This window comes from Pseudorasbora parva, chromosome 15 (assembly GCF_024679245.1).
Source record: "Pseudorasbora parva isolate DD20220531a chromosome 15, ASM2467924v1, whole genome shotgun sequence".
Taxonomy (NCBI): Eukaryota; Metazoa; Chordata; class Actinopteri; order Cypriniformes; family Gobionidae; genus Pseudorasbora; species Pseudorasbora parva.
The window spans coordinates 27,757,448-27,771,657 of NC_090186.1; the positions used below are offsets into that span (position 1 = coordinate 27,757,448).

The 14,210-nt window shown below is 37.0% G+C and overlaps 1 protein-coding gene across 3 annotated transcripts in view; it reads left to right on the top strand.

Moving 5' to 3' along the window:
• Nucleotides 1–13,554, top strand: part of mboat2b (membrane bound O-acyltransferase domain containing 2b) — a 55,525-nt gene extending 41,971 nt beyond the window's left edge. For 2 of the 3 annotated variants that reach the window (XM_067417549.1, XM_067417551.1), the window contains exons 6-13: nt 4,342–4,396; nt 4,613–4,796; nt 5,638–5,830; nt 7,920–8,023; nt 8,103–8,167; nt 10,259–10,391; nt 12,089–12,240; nt 12,332–13,553. In XM_067417549.1, coding sequence (XP_067273650.1) covers nt 4,342–4,396; nt 4,613–4,796; nt 5,638–5,830; nt 7,920–8,023; nt 8,103–8,167; nt 10,259–10,391; nt 12,089–12,240; nt 12,332–12,488 — 1,043 coding nt within the window. In that variant the 3' untranslated portion in view covers nt 12,489–13,553. Of the gene's footprint in view, nt 1–4,341; nt 4,397–4,612; nt 4,797–5,637; nt 5,831–7,919; nt 8,024–8,102; nt 8,168–10,258; nt 10,392–12,088; nt 12,241–12,331 lie in introns of all 3 variants that reach the window. The other variant, XM_067417550.1, reaches the window with a different exon arrangement.
• Nucleotides 13,555–14,210: the final 656 nt, after the last annotated feature.

Below are 14,210 nucleotides of genomic sequence, written 5' to 3' on the forward strand. Positions count from 1 at the left end.
TAAAGTTACGGTGGTATGGGTAAGTTTAAGGGTAGGGTTAGGTGTAAGGGAAGGGTCAGCAGTGTAATTACAGATGTAAATGCATGCAGGTCATTTTTAAACTGTAAGTACAATGTAAAAACATATATGAACACAATAAGTGCATTGTGTCAATTATTAAGTCAATTATTATTTAGTACATAGTAGTTAAAGGTGGGGTAAGTGATATCTGGTAACTGTTGTTGATATTTCAAATCACCAAAACAAACACGCCCCTACCCCCAAAAAGTGTCTCGGCCCTATTGTGATAGCTCCGCCCCACACATACATAACCCAGGCAACGACTATGGCAGAATCTGTGTGTTACTAATCCAGGTTGAATATTCAATGAAAAAGTCACCCCTTCCATCACAAAAACACAAACCGTTCTCATGAACAACTTGATAGAACACGGAGCCGGCGGTCCAGCTAATGAACATATTACAATTATGACAAGATTAGAGAGTTAAAGCGATCACAAAAACACAAAACGTTCTCATGAACAACTTGATAGAACACGAGCCGACGGTCAAGCTAACGACATATTACAATTATGACAAGATTAGAGTTATAGCGATCACAAAACACAAACCGTTCTCATGAACAACTCGATAACGTTAGTATACAAGCTCGATAGTCCAGCTAACAACATATTACAATTATGACCGGCTGGGTTATATAGATGAAAAGAGGTAACAAACATATATTAGTAGTATCTTACCTGTTGGACACGTAAGATACTTTGTGAGCTGACGCTTGAAACTTTGAAACACTGAGAGGGTTTTAGATGCTCCATACTAGGGCTGTGCGATATGGACAAAAAAAAAAATCATGTTTTTTATATTTTTTTCCCGATTTTTATTTTAATCACGATTTTGACACAAACAAGCATGTTTTTTTTATAAACATGCTTTACAGTTATAAATGCATTCTGTGTGAATTTGAAACATATTTCCAAAGGAAACAAATTAGAGTTTTATCGAAAAGTTAACACGTCTCTATATAAATAGCCTATATTTATTAATGAGACTAAATGATCTTACCAGTGCTTAGGTCGCTCTCTCATATTGTGGTCTTTGAATTTGAAATGAGCTGCTGAATAAAATGTATCATGAAACTTTTGCTTTCGTTTATGTGAACTCCGTTAAATGAGGAGATTTTTATTTTTATTTTTATTTGTTTAGCTCGTTTAGTTTGCAAGCGCCATTCCGAAGAGCATCAGACTGCCTCAGCTGGTCAAATATGCCTTTTACTGTGGTGGTAATAGTAGGCTAAATGAACTAACATTGTGATGCTTGAAGTGTTTTATATCTATGGACTTTATATAGGCAAGCCCAGTCAAGAGTTGATTTTAGAGGCTAAATTGATTAAACATGCGGTTAACACTGTCGGTTGCAGGCCGTCACTTAAAAACATGTAAACTTTAATTTAACAAACAAAAAATTGCACTAAACATTTTTCTAAATTAACTTAATAAAGAAACAACACAAAATATAACTACTTTGACATTAAACACAAAACTGAACTATTTTAATGGCTGCAACAATGTAAAAAAAAAAAAAAACACTGCTCCAGTTGGCCTAAAACAGAAGATTAGCCTACTCGCGCTGTGTAGAAATAATATTGAATCGACCGTCCCTGGGTTGAGCCGGTTTAATTCTCGCCTCTATGACTCGACCTGCAGAGCTGAATGCGCTCACTCGCTGCACTGATGCTGGAACGCAGAGGATCCTCCTTATCAATGGATTTCATAGTAAATTGTGTCTAGTAGGCTACTATATAAATAACAAACGTTTAATTGGCATCTTTATTTCAAACGACCTGACCGACTGCGACCCGAATATCATAAAAAATATTTTTGGATGACTCGTCCGCGAGTGATGACCGCACTCGCTCATTTTGGATCAACCCATGTTTGGATCATCACTGATTAATGTGGGTAATCAAAACAACAAAAACAAAAAACAACCTAGACTAAAGTCTACAAAATTGGTAAGTTTTTACTAGCGCCGCAATATACATTATTTTTAATGGAAGGATATAGGCTAGGCCTGTTATCCTAATTAAAATTTGAAGAATGAAATGTTTGATTTTGCTTTGGGGTAACTCAAAGGTTTTTTTTTTCTTTTTTGTTATTTTGGCTTTGAATTTCGTTAGATTTCGGCCTTTGTGAGTGAAAGCTACACAGATAAAAGTAGACAGTTTATAGTTTATAATTATGTCTTGCACATATCTGGCTAAAAATGTCCTGTACTGTTATATCCGCTGCCATAGGCTAAAGGACAATGTCCATCAGAATGTCCATCAGAGCTTATTTAATTAGGGTTTGTTTAAATATTAGGCCTAGCCTATAATATTTTTTATTTATTTCATATGTTGATGTGTTATGCCCGGTCTGTTCCGGTCTCACACTCAATTTAGGCACGCTGCATTCTGATTGGTTCGGATAGCATAGGCTACTGGGAGGTTGGGGCCAGGAGCGGAAAAAATCGTGCTTTGAAGCGATTTAGAAATCGCACATGCTCAAATCGCGATTTTATTACGATTCCGATTAATCGCACAGCCCTACTCCATACAGTGTGGAAATGAACGGGTCTTTATCATCGCTGAAGTGAGCCACAATACGATGGACAAACAAGCAAACATGACACACGAGCATAGTCAAGCAAAAGCAGCATATATTAGTTATTTCTTGGCTAATGTCCGACCTGTGTGACTCGTGTGTTTTGAATAATGTAGTGCACTGAGCCCCTCTTCTCACCATAGACACGCCCCTTACCTGCTGATTGGCTACAAGTTTGTTATTCCACTCGGCCCGAGTCCTTTTCTAAAACGGTTTTGAAAGAACACTTACCCCACCTTTAAGGCCTCCTAATATAAATTGGGTCTGATTTAAAAAAATAAAATTACCATCTATCTAGATGTTCATTTGTGTTGGAGTCATAAGTAACATATAATGTATAATATAGCTTATTTGTGTGTGTGTGTGTGTGTGTGTGTGTGTGTGTGTGTGTGTGTGTGTGTGTGTGTGTGTGTGTGTATAGTTTAAATTTTTCCCAGTTATGTTTGTTATTTTTATGTTAATTAACAGAAATGTTTTTCTTTGAGTTTATTTTTTATTTTTTTAAATAACTCCACTGTAGGTGTTAGCAGTATTTTGCATTAATGTAGAGTTAAGAACTTAAGATGTGGTGTCACAGATGTGCCAGCTATCAGTTTTAAAAGTACTTTTAGAGTCTGCATTTAACTTGTTACATAACATAAAGCTATTTTTGCATTGATGACATGCATGTCATTTTGTTCTTTTCTTATGAATAACCTTATATCTGTCATATTCCAGATAAAAAGTAAATAATCGAATAAGATGACCTTTAATTGGGAAAGTATTTAATTCACTGGATAATCATCGATTTCCAGAACAAATACCCATATTGTGATATATTCTGCTAGCGTGATATCAAACAATTCATTGCGTGGTATAAAATTATTAAAATTACAATTGTATGTAAGCTGTCCACCAGGACTCTTATGGGTTTCACTTGCCTGTTACCCTGAATAACCTGTCATTGATATTCCCTATGGTCCGTAGGACACTAATAGGACAAAGTCCCCCATAGAAGACCTCCATTACTAGTTCTGGGACATGTTGGGGCCTATTGTGAGTGAATCTGTGTCTCTGCACTGGTGCTGCTCGCTGGGTCGGTCATAAACCTTGATTAAAACTTTTTTAAGTGGCTCGTTTTATGCGCATAAGGCTGGTAATAAAACAAGAAATTATTCAAGCCACTTTCGCTGGGTCGCCTTGCTTTGTCTTATCATGCAGTAAGACAAACAACTGAGGCAGAGGAGACCCTTGAGTCAACCACATGAACTCTAAGCCAAGTCAATTTACAGCACATTTCTTCCCTCTCTAATTACCTCTGTAAATCAGGGAGAGGCCGGGGAGTGTTAGACGAAACCACTTCTCACAAGCTCAGAAGCTGAGCAGGTACGATACTTCCTCTGTGCTCCGATGCAAACGTCAAGATTTCCAGCTAAATTTTGCTTAAAGAAATTTTAAGTTATGTCATTTATTTACCCATGTGACATTTCAAACTCTTATGACTTTTATGATTTCTTCTGTGAAAAAAAGAAAATGGAGGCATTTTAAATAATGTTCAGGTCCATCTTTTCCATGCAGTTGCAATGAATGAAAGCTTTCAATGCATGAGGACTGAATCACAGATCCTCAGTGACAAAAATAAAGATATCTGTTATCTGGAACTTTTTTTATTATGGATTGAAGGTGTTGGTATTAATGTATATCTGTTTTTATGTTAACAGGAATGGCGAGGAAGGAAGATCAGCTCAACAAGAGTCAAAAACTGTTGGCCATAAGGTATGCAGATTTAAAAGAAGCTTAAAATTAAACGGTTTACGGCACTACACAAAGACAAAATTAAACAAAGGAATAAGTATATATGGTTGTGGTCTAGAAAAATAGTTGCTTTGCAATTCATATTTATCACTACAAGCTATTTCTTTACTAGATATGATGTAATGCAGTTCTAAAATCATCCTTTTTTGTTTGTGTTTGTGTTTGTGTTTGATCCAGACGGATGCCCAGCTTATTGGAGTACTTCAGTTATAACTGTAATTTCATGGGCATATTGGCTGGTCCCACCTGCTCATATAACGATTACATTGCCTTCATTGAGGGCACCCCCTATCGGCACAGAGAACTTGAGACCAAGGGAAAAGTCAATGGGAAGAGCAGACTGAATGACCCATCACCAAATGTTCGTTTTATTTAGTTGTTTGTATTTTTTTAAATAACTTTTATTATGTACTTTATTTTGTGCACCAAGTCACATCACAAGTACCATAAAGGCTAAACAAATGTTCAAAAATGTGGGGTTGGTAAGATTTTATGTGGGGTTGGTAAGATTTTAAGATGTTATGCTCACCAAGGATGCATTTAAAACTAAAAATTTAAAATAGCTGTTTTCTATTTGAATATATTTAAAAATGTCAAGTCACCTTTATTTACATAGCTCTTTTAACAATGCTGATTGTTTCCAAGCAGCTTCACGATGTTAACAGGAAAATAATGCAACAGAATTTGATTCGGCTGTACAGCCGCTCCGGAGAAAACAGTAATGTTATCCAGTTCATTTCAATTATCATATAGTGACAATGCGAGCAGATCGGTAAATTGGTTGAAAATGTATTTAATATTTAGTTGAAAGTGTAGTGCGCTCACCTGAGCAAGCCAAGCCAAAGGCGGCATTGGCAAGGAATCAAAACCTTATCAGGTGCATAATGGAGAAAAATAAACCATGGGAGAAACCAGGTTTGGTAGAAAACAGTTGTGCCGCTTAATATTGATGAACAGAAAGTTCAAAAGAACAGCATTTTATGAAATAGAAATCTTTTATAAGTCTTTACCCTTCTTTTTGACCAATTTAATGCATCCTTCTTAAATAAAAGTATTAATAAAAAAAAAAAAAACTGCTGACCCCAAACTTTTGAATGGTAGTTTATCAATGTTATATAATTGCTATTCTTAAATTTTATATGATTATGGCTTATTTCAAGCATAGCAAACATATAATTTTGTGCACTTCTGTTTCTTAACAGACAGAGGTCATCCGAAAACTGGCCACCTGCTTCATCTCGCTTCTAGTTTTCCTCTCCGTCTGCAAAGTCTGTCCTGTGGAGCGTAACGTTGATGATGATTTTATTGCCACCACGCCCTTCTATGCTCAGGTGGTCTACCTGTATTTGTCCATGCTGACCACCCGGCCTAAATACTACTTTGTTTGGACACTGGGTGCGTGGACTTCCTGCCTCTCCTTCTCTTCCCGTCTGGCTAGCTTTCTCTCTCCTTTTCTTGATCTTTTTTGAAAGATAATAATTTGTCTAAACCAATCTACTCTTTGTTTCTGTTCTGATGTGGGAAATTATGTGTTGATTATTAGCAGGAGCCTCATGCATCTAGTATTCTGAGGGGGAACAATATATTAATAATCTGCAAAAAGACACTTTAGCCAGTGTTTATATATATAACATACATACATACGTATGTATGTATGTGTATATGTATGTGTATATGTATGTGTATATGTATGTGTATATGTATGTATACATACATACATACATACATACATACATACATACATACATACATGCATAGACACACATATACACAGACACCGGTCACTTTATTAGGTACAGCTTGCTAGTACCGGGTTTGGAACCCCTTTGCCTTCAGATCTGATGTAATTTTTGGCAATTCTTTTTGCCAGGTTCTGAAAAACATTCTTCAGAAATGTTGGTCCAAATTGAAATGATAGCAGATTTGTCAACTGCGCACATTCATGATGCAAATCTCTCATTCCGCCACACCCCGAAGGTGCTCTATATTGGATTGAGATCTAGTGATGGTGGAGGCCATTTGAGTATAGTTAACTCATTGTCATGCTCAAAAAACAGTTTGAGATGATTTGAGCTTTGTTACATGGCACGTTATTCCTGTTTGAAGTAGTCATCTGAAGATGGGTTCACTGTGGTTATAAAGGGATGGACATGGTCAGCGACAATACTCAGCTAGGCTATGGCATTTAAAAGATGCTCAATTGGTACTAAGGGGCCCAAAGGGTGCCAAGAAGATATCCACTACAACATTACACCACCAGCAGCGACCTGAATCGTTCATACAAGGCAGGATGGATCCATGCTTTCATATTATTTACACCAAATCTGAACGTTGCAGCAGAAATCGAGACTCATCAGACCAGACAATCTTCTATTGTCCAAATTTGGGGAGCCTATGCAAACTGTAGCCTCAGTTTCCTGTTATTAGCTGACAGGACTGGCACCTGGTGTGGTCTTCCGCTGCTGTAGCCCATCTGCTTCAAGGTTTATGGGCGTTCAGAAATGCTCTTCTGCATACCTTGGTTGGTATTTGAGTTACTGTGTAATAGATAATGCACCCTGCCACGCTGCCATGTTTTATTTTGAGGAACATGACAAAGACTTCAAGTGTAGCCGTGGCCTCCAAATTCCCCATTTCTAAATGTGATTGAGCATCTGTCAGATGTGCTGGACCACCTCGAAACTTGCAGGACTTAAAGGGTATGCTGCTAATGTCTTGGTGCCAGATATCTAGATGTTCAGAGGTCTTGTGGACCTCAACTCATCAGAGCTGTTTTGACAGCTATGCAATATTAGGCAGGTTTTTTTTAATGTTATGGCCGATCAGTGTATGTATGTATTGGAATCCATTTGATATATTAACCTTAAGCACATTACCCCTCATTTTGAATGGGCATGAGACTTGTCTGTCTGTTTTCTTATTTCCAAGTTGTCCTTTCTATACTCCTAATGTGTTATACATATTTGTTGAACCATACTGGAAAGAATAATTTAATCAAACACAAGCATTAGTTTGTCTTTCACGTCCCATCATTGTCATTTATGCTATACCTCGGGCATGATTAATTACACATTAGGGTGCTTCATCCATCATCTGTTCTGAGGAGTGGTTGTGTGACCCATTTGAATTGGGATCAACATCTTACACAACACAGACTTGGACCTAATGGATTATGTTTTACTGCCCTCTTTAGACAAAAGATGGAACTGAAACTCATATTCCTGTGCAACAATTTATGTAGTAAATTATGACATAGTAAGAACAAGATTTTACCATTATTTATAGTATTTACATTACACGCATTGAAATATGAAACACTACATCAAGCGTATCCAGAATTAACTGAATGCCTAATTTGACAATTATATACTTGTTCAATTTTAACACTTTATGTAAAGGGAAAAACTAAACAATTTGGGGTTTCATAATGTTTATTATGTCTGATATGAAAGTATTTTGACACTCATGCTGTATTTCTAAATAGCTGATGCCATCAACAACGCAGCAGGATTCGGCTTTAATGGTTACGACAGTGATGGTTCGCCTCGATGGGATCTCATTTCCAACCTCAGGATCATGAATATAGAGGTCAGTTGAACTGCTATGTGTTTCCCCCACCCTGAATGAATCGGAAGTGTCATAATCAGTCAACTCTTATATTTTTCAGCTTGCCACCAGCTTTAAGGTATTCCTGGATAACTGGAACATCCAAACAGCGCATTGGCTTAAAAGGTAAGAACAGGAAGAGCACATTGTGCTAGTGTACACTAGTGTTAAAGGTTAGTTCATCCAAAAATGAATTCTGTCATTAATCACTCACCCTCATGTCGTTCCAAACCCGTAAGACTTCCGCTCATCTTCGGAGCACAAATTAAGATATTTTTGATGAAATCCAAGAGCTCTCTGACCAGCTCAGGAAGGAAGTAAAAACATCATTAAAGGGGGGGGGTGAAATGCTGTTTCATGCATACTGATCTTTTTACACTGTTAAAGACTTGGAATCCCATACTAAACATAGACAAAGTTTCAAAAGTTAAGGTGGACGTTTGATGGGAGTATTTCTTTGTCAAAAATACTACTTCCGGTTAGTCATAAGTTTCGGCAAGTTTTTTGAGATCATGCGTCCCCTTTGACGTTAATGGGGGCGGAATTTCCTTGTATGGGCCTTACGGACAATTCTACCGGAAGCGCGTGAGAGAGAGAGAGGGAGAGAGCGAAAGTAACAGGCTACGCCCATCAAAGCGCTGGCTTGTAGGATGCTGGGACAGGTGATGTGCACATAACAATGTCACCAAAAAAGTGCGTTTTTGGTTGCCAGACCAAGACAGTCCTGCACAGATTCGCCAAAAACCCTGCGTTAAGGCAACAGTGGATGTAATTTGCTTTTCCGGATCAGCAACTGAGTTGCGCGAATGTTTATATCTGTTCGCTGCATTTCGGTGCCGACTGTTTCATAAACAAGGCCCAGCTCGACGCCGGATTTTCCCAATCGCCTAATGCTGAATGATGGAGCAGTCCCAACGTTAGGGGTGAGTGAGACTGCTTCAAATGTCTGTTTTTTTTTAGTCCGCTTACTGTCTACACAAACCACGCGTAAACACACACACACAAACGTGCACAACTGCACTTCCCACATGTACACCTTCAAAGACAAAAATACGACGATATAATTCAAGTATAAATATGTAAATAACACAAGCCGCTAAGCATATTATATAGTTAGTGTATAACTTGTACCACATAGAGACGTCCTGCTCTAGTCGTTTTTGCTGCTGCTCCTGTTCAACTGCAGCCTCTGGGTCTGATTCCGGATCATAGATGTATGGCTGTATCTGATTAAAAGCCATATTTTTATTTTGAATAAAGTTTTTTTCCCGCTGTTAGGGATGCACTCGACTCAACACACAGCGCGCTGCTGCACACGTCATTATTTAGCTCCGCTCACACGATACGCCCCCACCCGCTCGGCTTTTTTCGGAAAGACTCGGAACAGCGCATCTTTCTTATGTAATTATTAAAAAAATAAAGACTTTTCGGAGATATGCAGGATGCAATGCTACTCTATAGGTACTCAAGATTGACATGACACTGACTGAAACTGAGTGTTACACCCCCCCTTTAAAATAGTCCATGTGACTCCAGTGGTTCAGCCTTAATTTTATGAAGCATTGGGAATACGCAAACAAAATAACGACTTTATTAAACAATTTCTTATAATGACAGATTTTTCATTTTTGGGTGAACTAACCCTTTAAAATGTTTTGGGGCTGATAAGATTTTACTTTTTTTTTTTTAAGAAATCTCTTGTGTTTCAAAAGGCTGCATTTATTTGGTCAAAAACACTGTAAAACAACATTTAAGTGAAATATTACTGCAATATACTTTTTTTTTTTTTTTTGTTCCAGTATTATTTTATAATATTAATATTTACTTTACTGTCACTTTTGATTCATTTAATACATCCTGGCTGAATAAAAGTAATAATTTCCTTTAAAAAATATTACTGGACCCTGACTTTTGAATGACAGTGTAATTGCCTGTCACATAAATGCTGTGCTTGTTTGAAATAAACTGTTATTTTACTATGCTTTAATGCATGACCAAGATTGTATGTGGAATATAACCACAGATCCATCTACTGGGGCTATTTCATAAAAAAAAAACAGTTATTATCAATAATTAACAATCACAAGCAAACAGAAACTACACTAAGATTCAGAATATAAGATCAAAAGAAGAAGAATTTCCTTCTTCCTGTCATTTACATGCTAAAATGATTATTGCACACTGTTTTATTTAGTGTGGCACTGTGTTGTCTTGCAGGGTGTGTTATGAACGTTGTCCTTACAATCCCACTGCTGCCACTTTCCTACTGTCAGCCATGTGGCACGGAGCTTACCCAGGCTACTACCTCACCTTCCTCACTGGCATCGTCATCACTCTTGCGGCCAGAGCTGTGAGTGACATCACACTCTACCAAACACGAAACATTCCTCTCTCTTTATCAGATGTTGCCAGTTGTTTTGCCATGAGGAGCACCGGGACTTTTCCCAGCTCTTCGCAGCACAGAAAAAATTAGTAGCGCAGACGATTACATGAAATACACTTTATACTCTATGTATAACAAAGTAATTAAATAATACCTAATTTTTTTTACTAAATGTGGGTAAAATCAAAACAAAACTTCTGGTGTGATTTTGTTTTTTGTTTTTTGTTGCATTTTAATCATTTTAATTCATAAGCCTTTGGAATAAATGTATCTACTTACAAATTAAGTATGTGCAATCTGTGCATGCTTTGATATAAAAAAAATATTTATTAATATTTTAAATGGTCAAAATGTGAAATTTGGTAACTTTTCATGTCCTTATAAGACTTAACTTGTGCTCCGATTAATAATTTGCCTAAACAAAAAGTTTTTATCATTAATTTCATAATCAATCAATCAATCAGTCAATTTATCAATCTTTATTTGTATAGCACCTTCCAACAACCAAAAGGAGGACCAAGGTGCTTTACATTTAAAACAGGAGAACATCTACAATATAAAATATGTAAATACTTTAAGCAATAACCAAAGGAAAAATTACACAAAATACACTAAGCAAGGCAAAAAATCTGAAACTGACTTTATTGTCATTGAGCAGAGTACAAGTACAGAGCCAATGAAATGCAGTTAGCATCCAACCAGAAGTGCAAATACAGTTTATATAAAAATAAATATACATGCAAAATGTACACACACACACACACACACACACACACACACACACACACACACACACACACACACACACACACACACACACACACACACACACACACACACACACACACACACACACACACACACACACACACACACACACACACACATACACACACACACATATATATATACACATACATATACATATACATATACACACCATTATTCAAGTGCAAGTGTGAGATATAAAAACAGAGACCAGCTTCCAATAGAGACATAGCGACATGTGTCATAATCTGAAAGCCACGCCCACCGGGAGGGAAACAAACCAACCGTATCCATTGACTTTCTATTGCAGGAAGTGGCCTCCATGTTATTTCTGACTTATAACAAAAACACTAACAATATCTAAAAGCTAATATGTGACGAGGTGTACAGAAAACAAGCTAAAAAACCCAGATGTGTTTAGAAGCTGCTGACCCAAAAAACGAGTGTTTAAAGACATAAAAGTGAATGAGACCGAGTATGACATGTGAGATTACACTGAGAACTACGCCCACTGGAGGGGAAAGTAGTCAGTGACAGGAAATATAACATGCATGACAAAATGTTTACTGCACATACTGAGGCATACTGAGACATACTGAGTGTCAGGATCCCAAAATTGACCCTTGAGAATTGATTCTGCTAAAGCTTATTGCATGTATCCACTTTTGTGACTTTTGCTTTAATCATTGAGATACCTATCTATATATCCATATACACATACATATACACATATATGCACATGCATACACACATGTACGATATATATGCTTGAGGCCATAACAGTGCAAATGGCGAAGTGTTTTGAGGTAAAAATCCATCTAGGTGCCAAATATCAGTGCCTGGGTCTCTAAAGGGTTAAAGTTGTTATTCCTCCTGTGTTCCCTTTTCTCCTTCAGGTGAGGCACAATGTAAGACCGCACTTCTTGGGTTCGCCAACTCACAAGTTTGTGTATGATGTCATCACATGGGCGGCTACACAGATTGCCATTTGTTACACGGTGGTTCCCTTTGTGCTGCTTTCTGTGGGCCCCTCGCTCAAGTTCTATAGGTGGGCAGGACAAACAAGAACAGATACTAAAAATGCAGAACTTTTTTTTCTTCTTCATTCATGACATTCTGCTGTCTCCATCACTTTGTAGGTCATGGTACTTCTGCATCCACATAGGCTGTATACTGCTAGCCATTGCTCTGCCTGTGAAACCACGCCACCTGAGGCTGAAAGAGCAACAGTCTGCTGTACAACCGAGCCTGGAGAGCACAGACAGCAACAGCAACCAGAAACCAAAAGCCACATGAGTCCTGGAAAACCTCACCAAACTTCTCTACACACACAGACTGGGCAAATGTACCTATTCTCCAGCCACACATGAAGAGAGTCAGATAAACTAAAGCTCACAAATAAACCAACAAACCAGCCTTTGTCTGGACTGATAGAGTAAGTCATCTCTTGGCTCAGTATAGTGGTACTGGGATTCAACAGTGATTTGAGATGATGGAATCAAATCTTACTGCTATAAGAAGAGTTTTATTGCCAAGAAAACACTGTTGTATAGAATCATGTGACCTTGCCTTTATAATCCCTCGTCACAGCAAGTATTAGTGTCCTAACCTGGTGGTCTTGTATCAGGCTGTAAATAGGATTTTCTTGCAAGGGACAAGGCCGATATCACTTGCAGAAAGCAGGCAATATTATATTTGAAAACAGAGTTTTCATGTGGCAGGGGTAAAAATAACTATGACTAACTAAACTAACAGGAAAAATAATCATGGATTTGTTGGAAAAAGGAAGTTTAATGCAGGATGTCTGTGCAAAAAAAAAAAAAAAAAGCCCTCAAATTTTAAGACAATTTGGTTATTTGTCCAAGTCAGAAAGTCTGAATTCAGATTTAATTCCATTGCTTTACCATTCAAATCTGGGCTCTTTGCTCTTTGTCAATGTTATGTTTGTTATGGTCTGTTGTAACGTCTTGTCCATTTAGTCTTCACATAAAACTCTGAAAGTTACACATAATACATTCCACTCTAAAGACCAGAGATTCTTTTTTCATAAATGAAAGTATTTCTCAGTAATCTGGGAGTTTTGGAATGTTAGAGTAACGTCCAGCCAAAAAAAAAAAAAAAAGGAAAAAAAGATAGAACTGTTAATTGCATGACTTTTTCGAGTCAGGCAGGCAGTGATTATGTATGCACAGTAATGCACATTTTGTATGGCATCAGTCAGCTTCAAAGTTTGGCCTGCTTAAGGTTGGACATGGAGCCGATGTTTGTGTTACAGTTTAATGAAATAATAGAGGATGTCCACTGGATTTGTTTGAACCGTATTATGTTCTCTGTGTGGATCTGGTACATTTTTTTTTTTTTTTTTTTTTTTGCAAATTATGTGATTAAAAGAGGTCTTTTTACTACTCCTTTGTGGCGTATTTGTCTTCTGATGAACCATTTTGTAAAGATAATGTGCACACTATAGTTATATATTCATTAATCTGCAGTCAAATGTTTAAAACATGAATTATTTAGCCCACATTCTCAAATGCATCAACCCGAGTAGACTGCTCTTTGCTCTGAAGACATAAACCATGCACTTTGTGCCACTACAGATAACAATAAGTTACTTGATCTTGCTGACATTATGATTATTACTTATTTCAGCTTTTCTTTTTGTTGTTTCAGTCTTGGCTAGATTTTTTTCTTGTTGTTGCTACATTTGCTACATCTATTTCAATTAGAATAGATTTGCTTTACCCTTTTCCTAGATTTTCATTCATACAATATGAAAAAATCATCATAAATATTTAAAACTATTAAAAGTCTAATAAAGTTTTAGAACTTCATATTTATTTATTTATTTTTATTTTACTTTGGAGATGAGCATATCTGGCAAAAGCTTGAGATGTAATGAAGTCATCCTTAGCATGAAGTAAAGGGAAAAACTGGTTAAAAATGACTGAGCAGAATCTGTACAATCAACATCTAATTTTGTCAAATAATGTCAAAAGTTATTTTTCTCAAAATATGTGG